Source organism: Poromitra crassiceps, assembly GCF_964638095.1.
Source record: "Poromitra crassiceps genome assembly, chromosome: 5".
Taxonomy (NCBI): domain Eukaryota; kingdom Metazoa; phylum Chordata; class Actinopteri; order Beryciformes; family Melamphaidae; genus Poromitra; species Poromitra crassiceps.
Window position 1 is genome coordinate 13,132,411 of NC_139642.1, and position 20,855 is coordinate 13,153,265.

The following is a 20,855-nucleotide window of genomic DNA, read 5'->3' on the forward strand; positions in this document are numbered from 1 at the left end:
TCAAACCTGTCCCTAGCGGCATTCACCCATTCCTGTTTGTGCCCACGGATTAAAAATCTGTTTGATAGATCATTAGCCTGTGTCAGGTAAGAGGAGTCCTGGCTGCAGATCCTGCGGACCCTATGTAGCTGGCTGATCGGTAGTGTGGGACAGGCCAGAGCAGAACTGCTGAGCTGTGTAGACTCAGAGCACGTACTGTAGGATGACTCCACACACACGCATACACACACACACACACACACACACACACACACACACACAGTAGGGCTAGTTCTCAAACTTTTTCACATCGAGGAACCACTAATGTGTGTTTGTGTGTGTGTGTGCGTGTGTGTGTGTGTGTGTGTGTGTGTGCGTGTGTGCGTGTGCGTGTGTGTGTGTGTGTGTGTGTGTGTGTGTGTGTGTGTGTGTCTGTTGCAGTGGTCACCCTCTACTCCACTCTGGGGGGACCAGCCATCGCTCACGGGCTGAATGAGACCCAGGTCACACACATCATCACCAGCAGAGAGCTGCTGGAGACCAGACTGAAGGTGAGAACCATGAGAACACACAGTACACACACGCACGTGCGCAACTTCTAGCAACTTCTAGGCCGATGTTGTCCATCAATCACCGAAAAAGTCTCTAAGCATATTGATGCGTCATTATCTGTATATTTGTTGCACATAAATGCACCGCGTTCCTCAAGCTATTTTACTAAGACATTGAGTTGAGGATAGAAAGAGGAGTGTATAAGACTTATACACACACAGACTTATACACACACTTATACTATAAGTGAATGAGGAGGAGAGGAGGAGAGGAGTGTGTGAATATGGTAGAAGGAGGAGAGGATGAGTGCACGTGATGGTGTCAGGGCACGTTTTGGACAGATTCCACAAAGAAGACAGATGATGGCTCTGGCCTTTCCAGTCCACTTTTATCGAGGTGGGATAAACACAACTCCTCTGCTCCCTCTCTTCCAAATATATATACTATCATGTGTACAGGGCTTTCTGCTAACTGACAGAGGACACCTGCTTTAAATATATATACTATCATGTGTACAGGGCTTTCTGCTAACTGACAGAGGACACCTGCTTTTCATCATGTGTGAAGTGTGTGCACGTGCATGCTTGTTCTACTTGTGTGTGTGTGTGTGTTTCAGGCCATCTTACTGGAGGTTCCCAGGCTGCAGCATGTCATCGTGGTGGACGACACGCCCACCATGTGGCCCGGCTACCCACGAGGCATCAGTGTTCACAACATGGCCGCCGTTCAGGAGCTGGGAACCCGGCCTGAGAACGGTAACCGTTTCTGTGTCTGTCTGTCTCGTTTGGTCAAAAGTGGCTATCGCTGATTATGGCGATAGAAAGTACATGTAGCAAAACAATAAGTTACTTCTATGAAAAAGTGGCAGATTATTATAACAATTGATTGCTTTTATATAGCGCCTTTCAGGGTAGGGTGGGGGGGGGGCTCCACCACCACCGATGTGTAGCACCCATCTGGGTGATGATGCATGGCAGCCAGTTTGCGCCACAACGCTCACCACACATCAGCCTATCACGGTGGAGAGTTGAGGACTGAATGTGCCAATTAAGTAACGAGGGATGATTAGGTGGCCATGATTGAAGGAAGGCCTGTGGGGGGATTTAGCCAGGGTTACCCGGGGTTACACCCCCCAGGGCACCGGGGTTACACCCCTCAGGGCACCGGGGTTACACCCCCCAGGGCACCGGGGTTACACCCCCCAGGGCACCGGGGTTACACCCCTCAGGGCACCGGGGTTACACCCCCCAGGGCACCGGGGTTACACCCCTCAGGGCACCGGGGTTACACCCCCCAGGGCACCGGGGTTACACCCCTCAGGGCACCGGGGTTACACCCCTCAGGGCACCGGGGTTACACCCCCCAGGGCACCGGGGTTACACCCCCCAGGGCACCGGGGTTACACCCCCCAGGGCACCGGGGTTACACCCTCCAGGGTTACCGGGGTTACACCCCCCAGGGCACCGGGGTTACACCCTCCAGGGTTACCGGGGTTACACCCCCCAGGGCACCGGGGTTACACCCCTCAGGGCACCGGGGTTACACCCCTCAGGGCACTGGGGTTACACCCCCCAGGGCACCGGGGTTACACCCCCCAGGGCACCGGGGTTACACCCTCCAGGGTTACCGGGGTTACACCCCCCAGGGCACCGGGGTTACACCCCCCAGGGCACCGGGGTTACACCCCCCAGGGCACCGGGGTTACACCCCTCAGGGCACCGGGGTTACACCCCTCAGGGCACCGGGGTTACACCCCTCAGGGCACCGGGGTTACACCCCCCAGGGCACCGGGGTTACACCCCTCAGGGCCCCGGGGTTACACCCCCCAGGGCACCGGGGTTACACCCCTCAGGGCCCCGGGGTTACACCCCCCAGGGCACCGGGGTTACACCCCTCAGGGCCCCGGGGTTACACCCCCCAGGGCACCGGGGTTACACCCCTCAGGGCCCCGGGGTTACACCCCTCAGGGCACCGGGGTTACACCCCTCAGGGCCCCGGGGTTACACCCCTCAGGGCACCGGGGTTACACCCCCCAGGGCACCGGGGTTACACCCCTCAGGGCACCGGGGTTACACCCCTCAGGGCCCCGGGGTTACACCCCCCAGGGCACCGGGGTTACACCCCTCAGGGCCCCGGGGTTACACCCCTCAGGGCACCGGGGTTACACCCCTCAGGGCCCCGGGGTTACACCCCTCAGGGCACCGGGGTTACACCCCCCAGGGCACCGGGGTTACACCCCTCAGGGCACCGGGGTTACACCCCATCTCCTGTGAAGAGTGCTGATGAGATCTTTACTGACCACAGAGAGTCAGGACCATCGGTTTAACGTCTCATCTGAAGGACGGTGCTCACTCACAGGACAGAGTCTCTGTCTCTGCCCTGGGGCATTGGGGAGATTATTCATCAGACTAGATGGAAGAGCACCTCCTACTGGTCCTCCAACACCACAGCACCAGTCTCCCCATCCAAGGAGTATCCACAGCCAGACCTGCCTAGCTTCACCAGGAAAGCCACTGATTTTCTTTTGTTGTTGTCGATAGATTGTAAGATAGTTTAGGAGCCACTGGCGCTGACAAAGAATGTGTATAAATATTGCCACAAATATTCTCTATTGGTAGCTTCAAGTCATAAATATCAAAAAGTTCAATGGCACTCTTGAAGCAAAACATTCATGGCTATATTATAATTATATTATATTATTATTATTATTATTATTATTATTATTATTATTATTATTATTATTATTATTATTATATATTATATATTATTTTATTATAAAGAAAAACAAAAGAAAAACAAATCCAGAAAAGTTCAACATCTGGTTTACGCCATGCTGTGGACTTCACCAGGGAGTTGCTGCCTGAAGAATGATCGTATAACAGAAACTGTGTCACTCCTTCATTTGTGATAGTGATCATTTGCAGGCAGCAGGTACAGTATGTCTTTTCATTACTTTGTTTGAAGAGTCTAAATCTTTTTCTCATTGACGGCAACAACCCCAAACCAAGCACCTTCAACAAACATCTCCACAAGCAGAAACCCAACAGAAGCATTTCTTTGACCCAAGAATATGGGCATACTAATCAAACCATACTTTCCACCCTTGTCTCTCACACACCGCTTCTCCCCTGTTGCGGTCAGTAATGGATTCTCCCACTCACTCAATAAACCGCGGGGGTGGTGGGGGATCGGCCCATTAGGTCATGTGAATGAGGAAGCGCTCACATCTGTGGCAGATTAGGTCGATGGGGAGGGAGGGGAGGGGAGGGGAGGGGAGGGGAGGTGAGGGGAGGGGAGGGGAGGGGAGGGAGGGGAGGGGAGGGGAGGGGAGGAAGGGGAGGGGAGGGAGGGGGAGGGAGGGGAGGGGAGGGGTGCTCACTGCTCGCTCGCTCAGCGGAGACATGAGGAAAGCTTCGCCCCCTGCTTTGTTTTTGTTTGTTTGTTTGTTGGCTCCTTTAACCAGCTGACCCCAAACAAGCAGAGCTGGTACTGTTACAGCTAGATAATACAACTAGAGAGGCTAGGAGGTTACGGAGCAGAGCTGGTACTGTTACACTAGATAATACAACTAGAGAGGCTAGGAGGTTACGGAGCAGAGCTGGTACTGTTACGACTAGATAATACGACTAGAGAGGCCAGGGGGTTACGGAGCAGAGCTGGCACTGTTAAGGTGCGTTCACACCGACCTATTCAAGTTTTTCGCTGGCATCGAGTTTACATACAAAGTCAATGCAAACGAGCGATTCAGCGTATATTCGCCCGGGAGAAAAATCGCTGGGCGTCCGAGCGACAGAGACAGAGCGATAGGGCGAAAATTCGCTCGTCGCCCGAGATGAAATATCCCAACTCGAGCGAAATTTCGCTGGCATCAGTCGCTCGCTGTTCAACGCTGATTGGCTGCCGTGTGAGAGTGAGTCAAGGATCACACTGGCTTGGAACAAACCGCTGGTTTATTGTGTGGCAACACAAACCGCATTGACAGCTGATTGACAGGCTGACAGCTGACATGAAGTGAAGTCTGTACTACCAGTATAGAGCTCGCGTTAGGAGCACGCTGATAGGCTTAGCTTGTAAGCAACTACGGTGGCTTGTAGTGGACAAACATCATGATATTGCGTAACGTTATAGCCAGATGTCCGTCAATTCTTGTGCCTGTTGAAGAGCGATTTAAACACAGCGACAGAGCGATTCCAAAGGGTTGAATCGAGCGACAGAGAGAAAAATAAATATCTCAGTGTGAACACAGCTTTACGCTAGATAAAAACCGAGGGCAGGAGGTTACGGATGGGAGGATGGACCAATGGGATGTTGGGTGGGCTCATGTTTACACACACTACTGTTCACTTCACATGACATCAGACACACACACTCCTCCACGCCTCGCATCCGAGCGCCGAGCCAACGTCAGAAGGGAGGCCCCGCCCCTCGTGATTGTCACGTCCGTTTTCCTCTCTCCCCTCTGCGCCCTCTCCTTCCTCCCTCCCTCCCTCTGTCGTCTGTTTGGCTTTATTTGGGGCGCTGTGCTCTCAGACGTCTCAGTACTGTCTGTGTCCCACACAGCGCTGAGCACAGAGGACAAACAAGAGCAAAACGTTCATTTTCCCACATGTAGAGCACACTGCTGCTGGCCCAGCAAACCGCCGACCGGCCTTATTACATGATTTGGATTTTATTTATTTGTTCAGACGGTAGGAATCGTAGAGAGGGACAGAGAGGAGGTAACGTGTGCGGGCTTGTGTGCGGGTTTTGAACCTGTGCCACAATAGGGTTCAAAAGTCTTCTAGTCAGCTGACTGACTGTGTTTTCAATTAAGCTCCAGTTCCACAGTCATTACTTTCTACATCCGCTGCCTGCTTTTCTGGGTGCACTTCCTGAGATGCCAGTCTCTCTCTTTTTTGTCACAGTTTGTCACAGTCAAATGAGGGTGGACCGATATGAGTTTTTGAAAGTTGATATCGATATTTTTTTAAGCGGCCGATTGTCGATATTTTGTGCTGAAATTCAGTATCTTTAAATTTGATCGCTTTCAAACTTAGTGCTCAGTGTTTCCCCCCAGAATTGTATTCTTGTCAGAGTGGAAAACTCTCTGAAACTGAATTTAGCCCATTATGGGGGACTAAAAGTCTCCATTGAAAATCATATGCATATGATAATTGCTATGATTATTGCTGATAGCAATAATAATAAAAACTTAACGCACAATGCAAACTTGTGTGGAATCCAATCAAAATGCCCAATTCAAATCCGTTCAGGTTAAGGGCTTCCAGTGTATTATTGATCCGTTCTACAATAAGAATGTAATCCGTCAAACTGCTTCACATCCATCATATCAGAGGTGGACCACACCAACTGGTCAATATTCATGTTTTAACGAAACAGCCATATCAGCAGATATTACAGATAGAGATTACAAGCCCTAGTCAGATTGCAAATAACTGTCAGCATTTGTTTGAACCTGTATGGATTACCAAAATGCACGGATAAAAAAAAGTGACTTTCAAATACTTTTTCTTGTGATGGTGGTTCTGAATCCTTCTGGCATCCGTGGTGTCCTCCTGTGGCCGGCCACACCTCTCTGGCATCTCAGTCTGCGAAAACAAACCTGCTTGTAAGTCATGCTTGGCTCATCCCACTGTTGGGAATTGAACTCACGTGTCTGGGGATTGAGAGTTGGCACTGCAGCTCACGTCCACACCGCCCCAGTATCAACACAACTCACAGTCTAGGTCTTTGGGGGCCCTTTAGGTAGCCACATGACACTACTTGAACTTGAAGAGGTTGGGTACAATACGAAAGATTTACAAGGTGTCTGGGATGTGTTCAGGACACGTGCTGAAGATGACAGCCAGGACTGGCTTTGCTTCAAATGAGCGGAGAGGGCAAAGACAGGGAGAATAAAACAAAGAGCAAGTGAGTGAGAGAGAGAGACGAGTGGAAGATAGGAGCAGAGATGGTGTTTTTGGCTGGCCGAGTCAGCTTTCAAGACACAGACTCTCCACTGATATGTGCCAAGAGGCTTAAAGAGGTTTACTGAACGACGCTCTGCTTGTTTAATATCACAGCTGGCTCATTTTCCATCTGCGTGTGTAAACTGATGGGCTTCTGTAGAGGCTCTGTTCAGCTACAGACACTCGTGCATTATTCCCTGGGCCTTTTGCACCGGTTTGCATTTTGTTTTGTGAAATCTGCTTTTCCTGTGAACATGCACTAAATGAGATTGATTCTAGCTTCCCCCAATAAACGTTATCCTTGACAGAGGGTGTTATTCCAACAATGTGTGTGTGACAGTGGATGATTGAACCATTTGTGCATTTGTCTGCATTCTTGGTGCTTTTCGGTGTTTTATGCAACGAAAAAACGTGAAATATGCAAGAAACGCAAATCACAGTATTGGAAGCCTGCAATGTGGTACTCATATAGACTGTATAACAATATGGATGTAGGCACCATGCTGTCACCCATTGGTTTCTGGTTTCTGGTTGAAGTTTTGAGTTTCACATTGTGGCCTGATGAAGATGTATCTCTTATAAACCATATTTTTAACATGTGGTACTTTTGATGGGTGGTGACAATGTTTGGATGAAGAATGAAATGGATGAATGAACACTAAATTAAATGAACCTATTAGATAGACTAAAAATGATAACCTCATAAGCAACTAGAATGACCTTAAAGTAATAAGTTGAATGTCCAGAATGAAAACCAAAGTTTAACAGTTTAATTTTAACAATTTGCCAGTTACAGAAACAACTTATATTAGTTTCGATCACAACAGCATTTAACAATTGTACTGATAGCCTGGGGCTATCAGGAGGAGAGGCTTTTGCAATGCTTTTCCATGCAGTCTCGGGTGCCTCTCCTGAAGCTTCTCCATCCAGGCTGGGTCCTCTATACATCTCCACAGGGTCCAAAAACATAATCTCCAAAAACGGCTATGTCCAGTACAGATCAATAACAGGATGCATTTCCAATCGGTCAGCAAATGAGCAGTCACAATATATTTGACCATGTCCATATAAGTCAATGCATGGACACAAATGCATCTTCAGGTCATGGATCAACAATGGGTCAACTCTAGGATCTAAAGATAAAGATACTCGAGGAGGACAGCTGCTGTGTGTCTGTGAAACTCTCTTGACCAGAGCTTAGATCAACCAATTTCAACATGTGCAGTGTAAAACATTTATTTGAATTTAATTGTTTAATTGTTTATTTATTTATAAATTAATCATTGTAACCCTCTTCAGTCCTTTTTCTTGTTTTTTCAAAAAAAATTGAGCCAGAAGTGACCATATTTGGACGAGAAGTGCCAGAGTGCCGCATGCTATTGGTCTGTGAACGTGAGCTGCGTGATCACTGGACAGGCGACATGTCAATCACACCCCAAAACATAGTCTATTTTGTGGTCTATTTTACTCTAAATTGACAGACATAATGAACTGACCAACCACAGACCTCGTGGGCGGTGCATTGGGAATGTAAATAACGGATGCACCCTGTATGGCGTAACTTCCGTCACAGCCCAGCCAATCAGATTTCACCCTCAGGGTGCCATATCTGCCTGCCATCTTGGCTTCCACAAAGTTGACATGTGATTCAGGCTAGGGATGGGGCCGATCCGATCCAATATCGGTATCGGGTGCCGATATTGGCACTAATTCACAGATCGGATCGGAATTGAAAAAATATATATATTGTTTTGCCCATTTGCCCATGTATAATAGTATCCTTCTTTGCCTTGTATATTTTCTTAATTTTGTCTGCTTTTTGCAAGGTATATTTAAAAAAAAAATCTTTAATTGGCCAAATCTTTGCCTATACTGTATATTCAAGAAAAACATTGGTATCGGCATAATATCGGTATCGGCAGATATCCAAATTCAGGTATCGGAATCGGATCGGAAGTGAAAAAAGTGGATCGGTGCTTCCCTAATTCAGACCCTCTGTCGCTGCTGGAAGCTTGCTGACCTATGACGTTGGCTCTGACCACGTGAGACTATGGAATCCTCCATCCTTCTGGTGTTAAAGTTTCTGTGTGTGTGTGTGTGTGTGTGTGTGTGTGTGTGTGTGTGTGTGTGTGTGTGTGTGCTTGATCTCTTCCTGATCCAGTGGTGCGTGGGCGTAAGCAGCCTCTGCCCTCAGACATCGCTGTCATCATGTACACCAGCGGATCCACAGGCGTCCCCAAGGGCGTCATGATCTCCCACAGCAACATCATCGCTGGGCTCGCCGGCATGGCCGAGAGGATCCCCAACCTGAAGTAGGTGCTGCAAACTCTATCGGTGCAATGTGCTATGAGACGAGAGGCATTCTGTCAGGACAATGTGCTATGAGACGAGACGAGAGGCATTCTGTCAGGACAATGTGCTATGAGACGAGAGGCATTCTGTCAGGACAATGTGCTATGAGACGAGAGGCATTCTGTCAGGACAATGTGCTATGAGACGAGACGAGAGGCATTTTGTCAGGACAATGTGCTATGAGACGAGACGAGACGCATTCTGTCAGGACAATGTGCTATGAGACGAGACGAGACGCATTCTGTCAGGACAATGTGCTATGAGACGAGAGGCATTCTGTCAGGACAATGTGCTATGAGACGAGACGAGAGGCATTCTGTCAGGACAATGTGCTATGAGACGAGAGGCATTCTGTCAGGACAATGTGCTATGAGACGAGACGAGAGGCATTCTGTCAGGACAATGTGCTATGAGACGAGAGGCATTCTGTCAGGACAATGTGCTATGAGACGAGACGAGAGGCATTCTGTCAGGACAATGTGCTATGAGACGAGAGGCATTCTGTCAGGACAATGTGCTATGAGACGAGAGGCATTCTGTCAGGACAATGTGCTATGAGACGAGAGGCATTCTGTCAGGACAATGTGCTATGAGACGAGACGAGAGGCATTCTGTCAGGACAATGTGCTATGAGACGAGAGGCATTCTGTCAGGACAATGTGCTATGAGACGAGAGGCATTCTGTCAGGACAATGTGCTATGAGACGAGAGGCATTCTGTCAGGACAATGTGCTATGAGACGAGAGGCATTCTGTCAGGACAATGTGCTATGAGACGAGAGGCATTCTGTCAGGACAATGTGCTATGAGACGAGAGGCATTCTGTCAGGACCACTTAAGTCAAAATACATATTAACCTCTAGACAGCAGCACATAAGACCTTTTTGACAAAATCACATCAGAGAAATAATCAGTTCAATGTTTTATTCGTTTTTTACATTTTGGCGCAATGGCAATACAGTTTTTAGCTTCAGATCTAAATAAGGCCCAAAGCACCCTTGCCTTAAGTGTGCTATTAACTTTTGCAAGAGTGGGTTTGTAATGGGGAGACAAACCGTCATTGCCTTTTGCAGTTTCTCTTTTCAAGCCGTTTAACAGGATATGAATGGAAGATGTTTGAGCAGGTTGATGGACAATGAATCCAAGCAGCTGAGCTGAATTGAATGCTGGCAATCTGGCTCTTGATGGGACGGGCTGCATTTTGCACTACTCAAAACAGAGGACTGTGAAAGCACTAAGGTTATGTTCACATTACAGGCAAATCCGATTTGCTGCTAAAGTCATGAATCATCATTAGCTTGATTGGTTTCCCAAATCTGATTTGGGAGTGTGTCCGCACTGCCACAAATCTGATTTGGGCAAGTGTTCAAGTCGGATCTGTGTGTCCAGATACAATGAGCCAACATACAATGTTTCTGGCAGTGTTTGCATGTCTGCTCTCTGCTCTTCAAGTCCCCGCCCCCTGCAAAAGACACTCTAAAATCTGATTTGGCGCGTCCACACTGAAGTCACGATCAGTCGAAAGCAGATTGGAAACTACCTCCATATGTGGTTTGGGACAAGTGACACAAATCAGACTTGGAGCGTCCAGACTCATAAAACCAATCTGGATAGAATCATTAATAAGTCATTAAAGTTCACAAATCAGATTTGGCCTCCTAGTCTGAACATGGCCTACGTCAGGGGTGGCCACCAGGGGGGTGGTCATGGGATTTTCTCCATTTCCTCTCAGCTGCCCGAAGCTCTGTTCAATGAGTTTGCAGAGATTCAGTCAGCCAGGAAGCAGGGGGAGAGGATCAGGCAGGCTGTGTGGTGAGTGGGCAAAGAGAATCAAGAGCGGAGGAGAGAGAGGATAGAAGAGTAGTGGAAGCCTCGTCAGCGGACAGGAGAGATAACTGCTTGGCTGAGGGAAGCAGGGAGAGGACAGCAGAAGAGAGGGAGTTAGGTGAGAAAGTTTTTAGGTTGCGATGGGAGGTGATAGAGTGAGCAGGTGAGTAGTAAAAGGACTACTTGTGCGCTTAGGGTAGGAAAGATTACCTGGGTTACTACACCTGAAGATGCCGTGTTTGGGCGCCTATGGGCTGAGGTTACAACAGGGATGAGGAAACGACACATAGTTAGGTAGATGAGCAGGTAGTTAGTTAAAGAGAAGTAACAGAAGCCCTATCCTCTGGCCTACCCTCGATGGACTCCCGTAGAAAGACTCCCTAGTGTTTGTGCCCAGAGTCTTCTACGGGAGTCTTCGTGCCCAGAGGCTGCCGCTTTAGACTGACTATGCTAAGAAATACTGATTCAACAGAGGCCCTAAGCACCGCCTACACAATCACTCGGTCGTTCACAAGGGCTGGAAACCTGAGGTCAGGTGAGAGCAATTAGTAGCTTTAAACTACTCTAGTTTCACTCTGTAGCCTAAACAAACTCACCTACTGCTTTCTGGAAGAAAGAGCAGACAACAGACAAATCTAGCTTAGACAAAACTCACCCAGCTATATCACAGAAGAAAGCTCTCTGCAGACTGGAAATGTGTTACTGCAGAGTTCTATCCACCTCACGTTTATATAGTGTGGCTCTATAAGCACCGCCTACACAATCAATGCCACCACTGCTACATGCAATATTATCATTGTTGATGATTTGGAGGTTGCATGACAGCACTGCATCTAGGGAAAGACGCCAAATGATCTATTGGGCTAGCTTCCTGGTCGGGGCGTCCATGTCAACCGAGCACGTGCAGACATACGAGTCTCATTGGCCGGTTGGCTAACCAGCACCATCACACGACACATAAGTGTTTAGTTTAAAACAGAAAGCGACCCTTCTCTCTGGGGAACGGGACGGGAGTGAGAGGAAATGCAGAAGGGAGGGAGCGGAGGAGAGGAAGGGAAAAAAGAGGAGGATGGGAGTCGGGGTGAGAGGGATGGGGGTTCGAGGGGTTAGGTCCGTCCTCACCATCTCAATCAGACCTTTAATGAAAATGACTGCTTCGCTTTGTGTATTTTCCCGTGTCCGGTTGTGTAAACCTCCCCCTCCCCTACAATATGTATGTATGCCATGAATTTCACACACACGTCCATTGAAATGTGATTCCCCAGATTTGGCCCTATCTTACTGTAAGTAGGAGCAGATGTTACTAGGCTACTTTTTGTTCAGGCAAATAAGTCACCATTAAATCATATTTAATTCCAAGCAAAAGAGAAGACAGCTTGCATTTTGAAGACATGCAGCCAGATTCTTTCTGGTGCACAGTATCCATCTTCTATTATGACAGTGATGTGATTCATGATTCCAAATCATGATGGTTTGTATTCAAACAGATTGTACAACACACTGTACAATTACAATTTCCCATTTGCTAAATGCTTTTATCCAAAGTGACGTACACATGAGATTTTAATACTTTTAATAATACAAATAAAAATAAATAAAATAATACAACACAAGCAAGGTTCTAGTCTGAGTGTTCTGGTCCAACAGGACATACTGTAGGTGTGAGGCAGTGCTATATGAGGCAATGCATAGAGTGCATAGACTGTGCAATTATACAACATATTAATTGAGCTTGTGTAACAATGTCTTGGTGTTTGCAGTGAGGAGGACACCTACATCAGCTTTAGGACTTGTGTAACAGTGTCTTGGTGTTTGCAGTGAGGAGGACACCTACATCAGCTTTAGGACTTGTGTAACAGTGTGTCTTTGTGTTTGCAGTGAGGAGGACACCTACATCAGCTTTAGGACTTGTGTAACAGTGTGTCTTGGTGTTTGCAGTGAGGAGGACACCTACATCAGCTTTAGGACTTGTGTAACAGTGTGTCTTTGTGTTTGCAGTGAGGAGGACACCTACATGTACATCAGCTTTAGGACTTGTGTAACAGTGTCTTGGTGTTTGCAGTGAGGAGGACACCTACATCAGCTTTAGGACTTGTGTAACAGTGTGTCTTGGTGTTTGCAGTGAGGAGGACACCTACATCAGCTTTAGGACTTGTGTAACAGTGTGTCTTTGTGTTTGCAGTGAGGAGGACACCTACATCGGCTACCTGCCTCTGGCCCATGTGCTGGAGCTGAGTGCTGAGCTGGTGTCTCTTGCTCACGGATGCAGGATTGGTTATTCCTCCCCACAGACTCTGGCTGACCAGGTACAATAAGACTCATCAGAGGATTTTCTTGACAAACCTAATGTATACTCACTCATACGCACTCATATTACATCATGGAACATACTCCCTTTGAGCTATACAATATTGAAATACAGTGGTGAAGCTGCAACTAAGCAGTTTCTGGATGTTTTTTTTCTTTCATTTTCGTTTTCGTTTTTCTCCTCCTGTCGTTCGATTGTTGCAGCTGGGGCATTTCCTCTTCAAACTCCGACACTGAAAAAAAAGTTGCTTGTCGACTCGTTTGACGACTTATTGGAGGGAATGTAATAATGTTATCTATCACATCCGCTAACCTGTTGCTCTTTGAACAACTCGGGATATTTATCGGCGAGATGTTTGGCCAAGCTGGACGTGATTGGCTCCTTTTGCCTGCAGCTTTGAAACATGGTTTACAGACGGGCTTGTTGTGTCTGTGGCAGCACGTAACGGGGGGGAGGGGCCTGGGAGGATGACACCAGAAGAAGCTCCCATATTTCACGTAAGGCATCATGGCAGCTAGAAAGAAGGTGGATTGAAGTCCTGCACCTCTATGAGAACAGCACAATCATGGTCAGAAGAAGGGAGAACTGAAAAGTGTCTGCTCTAATACTATAGACGGGTTTAACTTGACAACATAAACATTCTAAATTGCCCCTAGCTAACTTCCTGTTGCAGTCTTTTCTTTATACAATAGCTGACAGAAAATAAGCTAGGTTCCCTAGCAACACAATTCTGTGGAAAACATTGATAGATACTGAACTATTTACAGTTTTACAATACCTCTACAGACAGCTCTCATCCTCTCCTCTCTGTAGTGTGGAGGCAGCCTGGCTGCAGTGTGGAGGCAGCCTGGCTGCAGTGTGGAGGCAGCCTGGCTGTAGTGTGGAGGCAGCCTGGCTGTAGTGTGGAGGCAGCCTGGCTGTAGTGTGGAGGCAGCCTGGCTGCAGTGTGGAGGCAGCCTGGCTGCAGTGTGGAGGCAGCCTGGCTGTAGTGTGGGGGCAGCCTGGCTGTAGTGTGGAGGCAGCCTGGCTGTAGTGTGGAGGCAGCCTGGCTGTAGTGTGGAGGCAGCCTGGCTGTAGTGGGGAGGCAGCCTGGCTGTAGTGTGGAGGTAGCCTGGCTGTAGTGTGGAGGCAGCCTGGCTGTAGTGTGGAGGCAGCCTGGCTGCAGTGTGGAGGCAGCCTGGCTGTAGTGTGGAGGCAGCCTGGCTGTAGTGTGGAGGCAGCCTGGCTGTAGTGTGGAGGCAGCCTGGCTGCAGTTGAGTCAGCTCCTCTCTGTATGTGGAGGCAGCCTGGCTGTAGTGTGGAGGCAGCCTGGCTGTAGTGTGGAGGCAGCCTGGCTGTAGTGTGGAGGCAGCCTGGCTGTAGTGTGGAGGCAGCCTGGCTGTAGTGTGGAGGCAGCCTGGCTGTAGTGTGAGGCAGCCTGGCTGTAGTGTGGAGGCAGCCTGGCTGCAGTGTGGAGGCAGCCTGGCTGTAGTGTGGAGGCAGCCTGGCTGCAGTGTGGAGGCAGCCTGGCTGTAGTGTGGAGGCAGCCTGGCTGCAGTGTGGAGGCAGCCTGGCTGTAGTGTGGAGGCAGCCTGGCTGTAGTGTGGAGGCAGCCTGGCTGTAGTGTGGAGGCAGCCTGGCTGTAGTGTGGAGGCAGCCTGGCTGTAGTGTGGAGGCAGCCTGGCTGCAGTTCAGTCGGGTTTAGGGATGCACGATATATCGGCAATCATAACGGTATCGGCCGATGTTAGTTATTTTTTAACATATCGGTATCGGTCCGATGTTACAATGTTAATATCGGTTATCGGTATCAGCCAAATTCTTCACATTGAGATGAAATAATGCAGTAAATCTATGATTTATGGGCTTTTACAAATGTTTTTGAAATAAAGAAATGCATTACTTTTTCAAATTCAGTGTTTACATGTGTTTTTCAGTATGTACAAAATATTATTATCATAGAAATGTGTTTTTATACAGATCATATCGACATCGGTAAATATCGGTTATCGGCCATAACAGCAATGTCAATATCGGTTATCGGCATCGGCCAAAATTTTCATATCGGTGCATCCCTAATCGGGTTAGCTGAATCTTTGTCACGTAACTGTTGCTCACAGCTGAGTCATTCATTGCTTGGCAGTTGCGATGCAAAACACTGAATTTAATGGGTTTTTTTTACAGGATCTGGTGGTTCGTGCAAATGCTTTATTTTTGCCAACATTTTAAATGAGACATGGAGAATACAATTATTTTGATGAAATATCATTATTTTAAGCTGAGATTTGGTTATGTTTCCTGACAGAACGAAGTGTTTGTCGGACAGTGTTTGTCGGACATTTGAAAATCCGACGATAATTCTGACTTTTTAAACGTTTCTGGCTATGATAAATGGTGTGATTTTGGAGACCTTTTAATGAAAACATGTCTTTCCAGCCCGTGGACAGGTTTTGGGGGCCTGAGGGGATAGTATATGATTAAAGAGCTAATTTGGCAAAAAGCTGCATGGTGTATTCCCGTCAAGAGAAATGCTGCCCATTTCCAGAGTAGTAAAAGTCTTTCTCCACCTCTTGGGAGTCCTGTGATAATAAGCAAAGAGAGTTGAACTTGGTTCCAGAGGCGGAATTGCCAGGCACAGCAAGGTCAGGTCCACTGGACTGAAAAGGGGGCATGCCAAGCTGCAGGGCCACAGTACTTACTACTTACTCCCCAGAGGGCAGAGGAAGACATTTACTTTACTACTGAAAATGGGCAAGGGAAAAGACCCCAGGTTTGTGCCAGAAATGCTTAGTGGTCAACTTACAGTACTACAGTATTGTGCAACAGGAAGTTGCATTTTCACCACTTTCTACCCATTTCCATATCATATAGCTCAAAGTGAATGGTAGCAACTTGCAAGCCACTAGTACTTACTGTATATCTAGGCACTTTCTATGATTGCATCCACACATTGGCATTAGAGATGCATAGAAACAAAATGTCATGATAATGGTCATTGATAATGCTTTTGTCACACTATGTTTAGTGGACAGTACAACCAAGCTAAGAATGATCTGAAAAGCTTTTGCATATACACCGTAGCGCACCAAAAACTAGGGATGGGGACGATCCGATCCAATATTGGTATCGGGTGCCGATATTGGCACTAATTCACGGATCGGAATCGTTTTTTTTTTTTCCAATTCCAGCGCGGGCCGCACAGGGGGCGCTGGCCGTAATTTGCCCATGTATAATAGTATCCTTCTTTGCCTTGTATATGTTCTTAATTTTGTCTGCTTTTTGCAAGGTATATTTAAAAAAAAATCTTTAATTGGCCAAATCTTTGCCTATACTGTATATTCAAGAAAAATATTGGTATCGGCATAATATCGGTATCGGCAGATATCCAAATTCAGGTATCGGAATCGGATCGGAAGTGAAAAAATGTGGATCGGTGCATCCCTACCAAAAACCTATCCACTGCTATCATCTCATTAAACAACACTAAGTTGCTCAATGAGATTATATGCACAGGAGTCACTGTTTTGCTTTTATTGTACGGTACTTAAATGCGGTGTTGAACAAAAGATCAGACGGGACTCGGGTTCAAATCTTGAAATGAAATGAGAAGCATTGATGTGAAGGTGTGCTGTCAATCCTCATTGTGATATTGGCTCATTCTTCTCATCTCCAGTCGACCAAGATCAAGAAGGGGAGCAGGGGGGACACCAGTGTTCTGCAGCCCACTCTGATGGCAGCTGTCCCGGTACGACAACACATAACACTGTCTCTTGTATATAATGTTGCATTTATCTCCCATTCAGTTCCATCACTCTCCAGCCAGGCTGTGTTGTCACAAACACTGCAGCTGATTGGTCCAGCAGGTCTGGATCTGCTTCATTATTGGCTGTGACGTAAATCAAAACTCTGGCTCCTATCGCCGACACCAGCCAACTCTGCTCTCTGTCACTAACGCATGATTACGGTCTCACCACCCAGGGGTTACATTAGAGTATTACACGCCATGGGGATAAAGTGGCCGAGTACTTTGAAGTCTGTGTGAGTTATTCATCCCTTTCAGGTGCGATGACGCTAGGACGGACTTTACAAAAACCCATGCGCATGGCTTCGGTTATTTTGTCAATGAAACCTTTCCAACAAAACAGAGGAGCAGATGTGCTGTGTTGGTTTTAGCCTGGAAGTTCTAGTGAAGAGAAACACAGTGTGTGAAGCCTTGCAGTCACAGCAGTCCACTTTCCCTCACGAGGCCTCAGCTTACTAGGAAAAGCATTGGTGTCATGGAGAAAGGGCTTGAATTACTACTATGACTACTTTACTCACAACATGCTAACACACTGCAAGAACTCAGGAGCTGGGTTTCTTTTTTTCCCAATATTTTATTTTATTTTTCTTTCTTTTTTTAACAATATACAAACAGGACAGAGGAACAGGCTCAGACACAGGAAAAGAAAAGAACAGAAAAACAATAAATACATATATATTCGACATTCAATATTACAACGTGGTGCTACTAGCCACATAAGCTGTTTATGTGCTTGTGCATGGGATCCCACGCAAGGGGTCCATGAGAAAGCAGCCACGAGAGTCACCTGTTGCCCCTAACCTCATCGAGGTCGGCTAGAAACAGATCCCGAAAACGTCTTGAGTGAGTAACAGAAGTCATGTCCGTCAACCACAATTGAAAAGAAGGTGAAGAGGGGGACTTCCATTCCTTCAGAACAGTTGTCCCCTGTGTTAGAGACTGTTGCACAGCTGTAGGGAAGTTCAGAGAGGACTCCGAGCAGCCGAAGATGGTGAGTTCTGCCTCCAGCTGGAGGTTTATCTTGTAGGCCTTAGAGTACCAATCAAATATTTTGGTCCAGAATCCCGTTAGTTAAGGGCAGAACCAGAAGGCATGAGATAGTGTTCCCTCTGACACCTGTCACACAGTGGTGAGACAGAAGGGAAGAACTTGTGTAACTTATGCTTGGCATAGTGAAGACGGTGAGCAACTTTAAATTGGATCAGCTGGTGTCTGCTATTGTCTGAGCAGAGTTGTACCACAGACAGACTCCTTTCCCATCAATCAATACCAAGTTCCCCCTGCCACGCTTAGTAGCTGGGTTTCTATACATGTATTAACTACGACTACTTTACTCACACATGCTAACACACTGCAAGAACTCAGTAGCTGGGTTTCTATACATGCTAACACACTGCAAGAACCCAGTAGCTGGGTTTCTATACATGCTAACACTGCAAGAACTCAGTAGCTGGGTTTCTATACATGCTAACACTGCAAGAACTCAGTAGCTGGGTTTCTATACATGCTAACACACTGCACGAACTCAGTAGCTGGGTTTCTATACATGCTAACACACTGCAAGAACTCAGTAGCTGGGTTTCTATACATGCTAACACTGCAAGAACTCAGTAGATGGGTTTCTATACATGCTAACACTGCAAGAACTCAGTAGCTGGGTTTCTATACATGCTAACACACTGCAAGAACTCAGTAGCTGGGTTTCTATACATGCTAACACACTGCAAGAACTCAGTAGCTGGGTTTCTATACATGCTAACACACTGCAAGAACTCAGTAGCTGGGTTTCTATACATGCTAACACACTGCAATAACTCAGTAGCTGGGTTTCTATACATGCTAACACTGCAAGAACTCAGTAGCTGCGTTTCTATACATGCTAACACACTGCAAGAACTCAGTAGCTGGGTTTCTATACATGCTAACACACTGCAAGAACTCAGTAGCTGGGTTTCTATACATGCTAACACACTGCAAGAACTCAGTAGCTGGGTTTCTATACATGCTAACACACTGCAATAACTCAGTAGCTGGGTTTCTATACATGCTAACACACTGCAAGAACTCAGTAGCTGGGTTTCTATACATGCTAACACACTGCAATAACTCAGTAGCTGGGTTTCTATACATGCTAACACACTGCAATAACTCAGTAGCTGGGTTTCTATACATGCTAACACTGCAAGAACTCAGTAGCTGGGTTTCTATACATGCTAACACTGCAAGAACTCGGTAGCTGGGTTTCTATACATGCTAACACACTGCAAGCACTCAGTAGCTGGGTTTCTATACATGCTAACACACTGCAAGAACTCAGTAGCTGGGTTTCTATACATGCTAACACACTGCAAGAACTCAGTAGCTGGGTTTCTATACATGCTAACTAGGGGTGGGGGAAAAAATCGATTCACCTAAGTATCGCGATTTTTAATGTCACGATTTTTTGGATCGATCTTTTATTCCAGAATCGATAATCACAAAAAAAAAAAAAAAAAAAATTTTTTTTTTTTTTTTTTTTTGCTTGCAGTCAGGCCACTCACTGAACAGCAGGCCAGGCGCCGCCTACTGGTTTACTAGTGGTTTTATTACTTTATTAGTTAGTCTGAAGTATTAATTACACTTCAGGGTTAAAGTGGGTGCATCTCATTGTAAAATTGGACTTCAAACGGCCCAAATCTGGCTTCAAACGGCCCAAATTGGGCTTCAAACGGCCCAAATTTCACGCGCATCGGCCCATATCGGCCTGGCCAGCTTGGTATCTAATGCCCGGCCTGAATTATGATCCCAGTCCACCCCTGTTTTTAACTATATCGCCCAGCCCTACTCATGATATATAATATACAGTCTCTAGTGTATGATTCAACTTTTCCCATGTTCTAATCTAGTGTAAAAAAGCAAACAAACTGAAAAAAGAAAAGAAAAAAAGAAACAAAAATCGCAATAAATCGTAGTATCGAATCGCAATAATCGTAGAATCGCAATACTTAAGAATCGCAATATAAATCGAATCGGCACCCAAGAATCGTGATAGTATCGAATCGGGAGATAAGTGAATCGCCACAGCCCTAATGCTAACACACTGCAAGAACGCAGTAGCTGGGTTTCTATACATGCTAACACACTGCAAGAACTCAGTAGCTGGGTTTCTATACATGCTAACACACTGCAATAACTCAGTAGCTGGGTTTCTATACATGCTAACACACTGCAAGAACTCAGTAGCTGGGTTTCTATATGTATTTTATTGATGTTCAAATAAGAGAGGGTGAATGGAACTGGCAAATTGAGGTAAAATGGTGTCAGTTATCATGCTGTCACTCAAATGTTCAGTGATGTCACTTGAGCAATTGTGATGTCATTAGTGATGTTACTCAAGCAATTGTGATGTCATCAGTGATGTCACTTGAGCAATTGTGCGCCGCGCAGCAACTGGAATGCTTTATCATACGTAGTAAGATGTGACTGGATCTTGCAACATGACCATCGCACTTGGTTGCGTAATATTAGATTTTTTCTACTTCTCTCTGAACATTGCAGGTCCATTTATCCATCCATAAGGGATGGGATGAAATTGGGAAATGAGGATTAGTAATCCATGGCTCCCGTTGGCTAGACTGTAACGCCCTCCTCCCTCTGTATTCTCTGTGTCTCTCACCATGAGGGTCGCCCCCCCCCATCTCCCAGGGGTGCTAGTGTAAAGGACAGAGGGCCCCAGTGTCTGGAACCATTCACAGCTGTAAACAGAACGTGAGAAAGCCCAGTGTGGTTATCCCCACGACTCACACACACACACGCGCACACACACACACACACACACACACACACGTGCACACACACACACACACACACACACATACACGCACGCACATACACACAACTTGTTTGCTGTGATATGACAACGGGCTGCTGCACGAATCCCATCTCAACTTCCTCCTCCGCACTGCTTTATCTTCACACACACACACACACACATAGAGGAGACCAGCTGGTTTGTATTGTTTGTTGTTTGTGCCCTTTCCCCCATTTAGGCGTAACCCAGGCTTTTTAAGACACTCTGCTGAATTGGATAATGAAGTGTTCTTGGCTTTAGTGGCTTTGAGACTGTTCTC

The 20,855-nt window shown here is 46.8% G+C and overlaps 1 protein-coding gene across 1 annotated transcript in view; it reads left to right on the top strand.

Moving 5' to 3' along the window:
• Positions 1 to 20,855, top strand: part of LOC310777415 (fatty acid CoA ligase Acsl3-like) — a 70,649-nt gene that overhangs the window by 30,835 nt on the left and 18,959 nt on the right. The window contains exons 5-9 of the mRNA XM_083637745.1: positions 421 to 530; positions 1,148 to 1,286; positions 8,641 to 8,791; positions 12,840 to 12,963; positions 16,618 to 16,689. Of these exons, the coding sequence (XP_083493871.1) occupies positions 421 to 530; positions 1,148 to 1,286; positions 8,641 to 8,791; positions 12,840 to 12,963; positions 16,618 to 16,689 (596 nt within the window). The remainder of the gene's footprint in view (positions 1 to 420; positions 531 to 1,147; positions 1,287 to 8,640; positions 8,792 to 12,839; positions 12,964 to 16,617; positions 16,690 to 20,855) is intronic.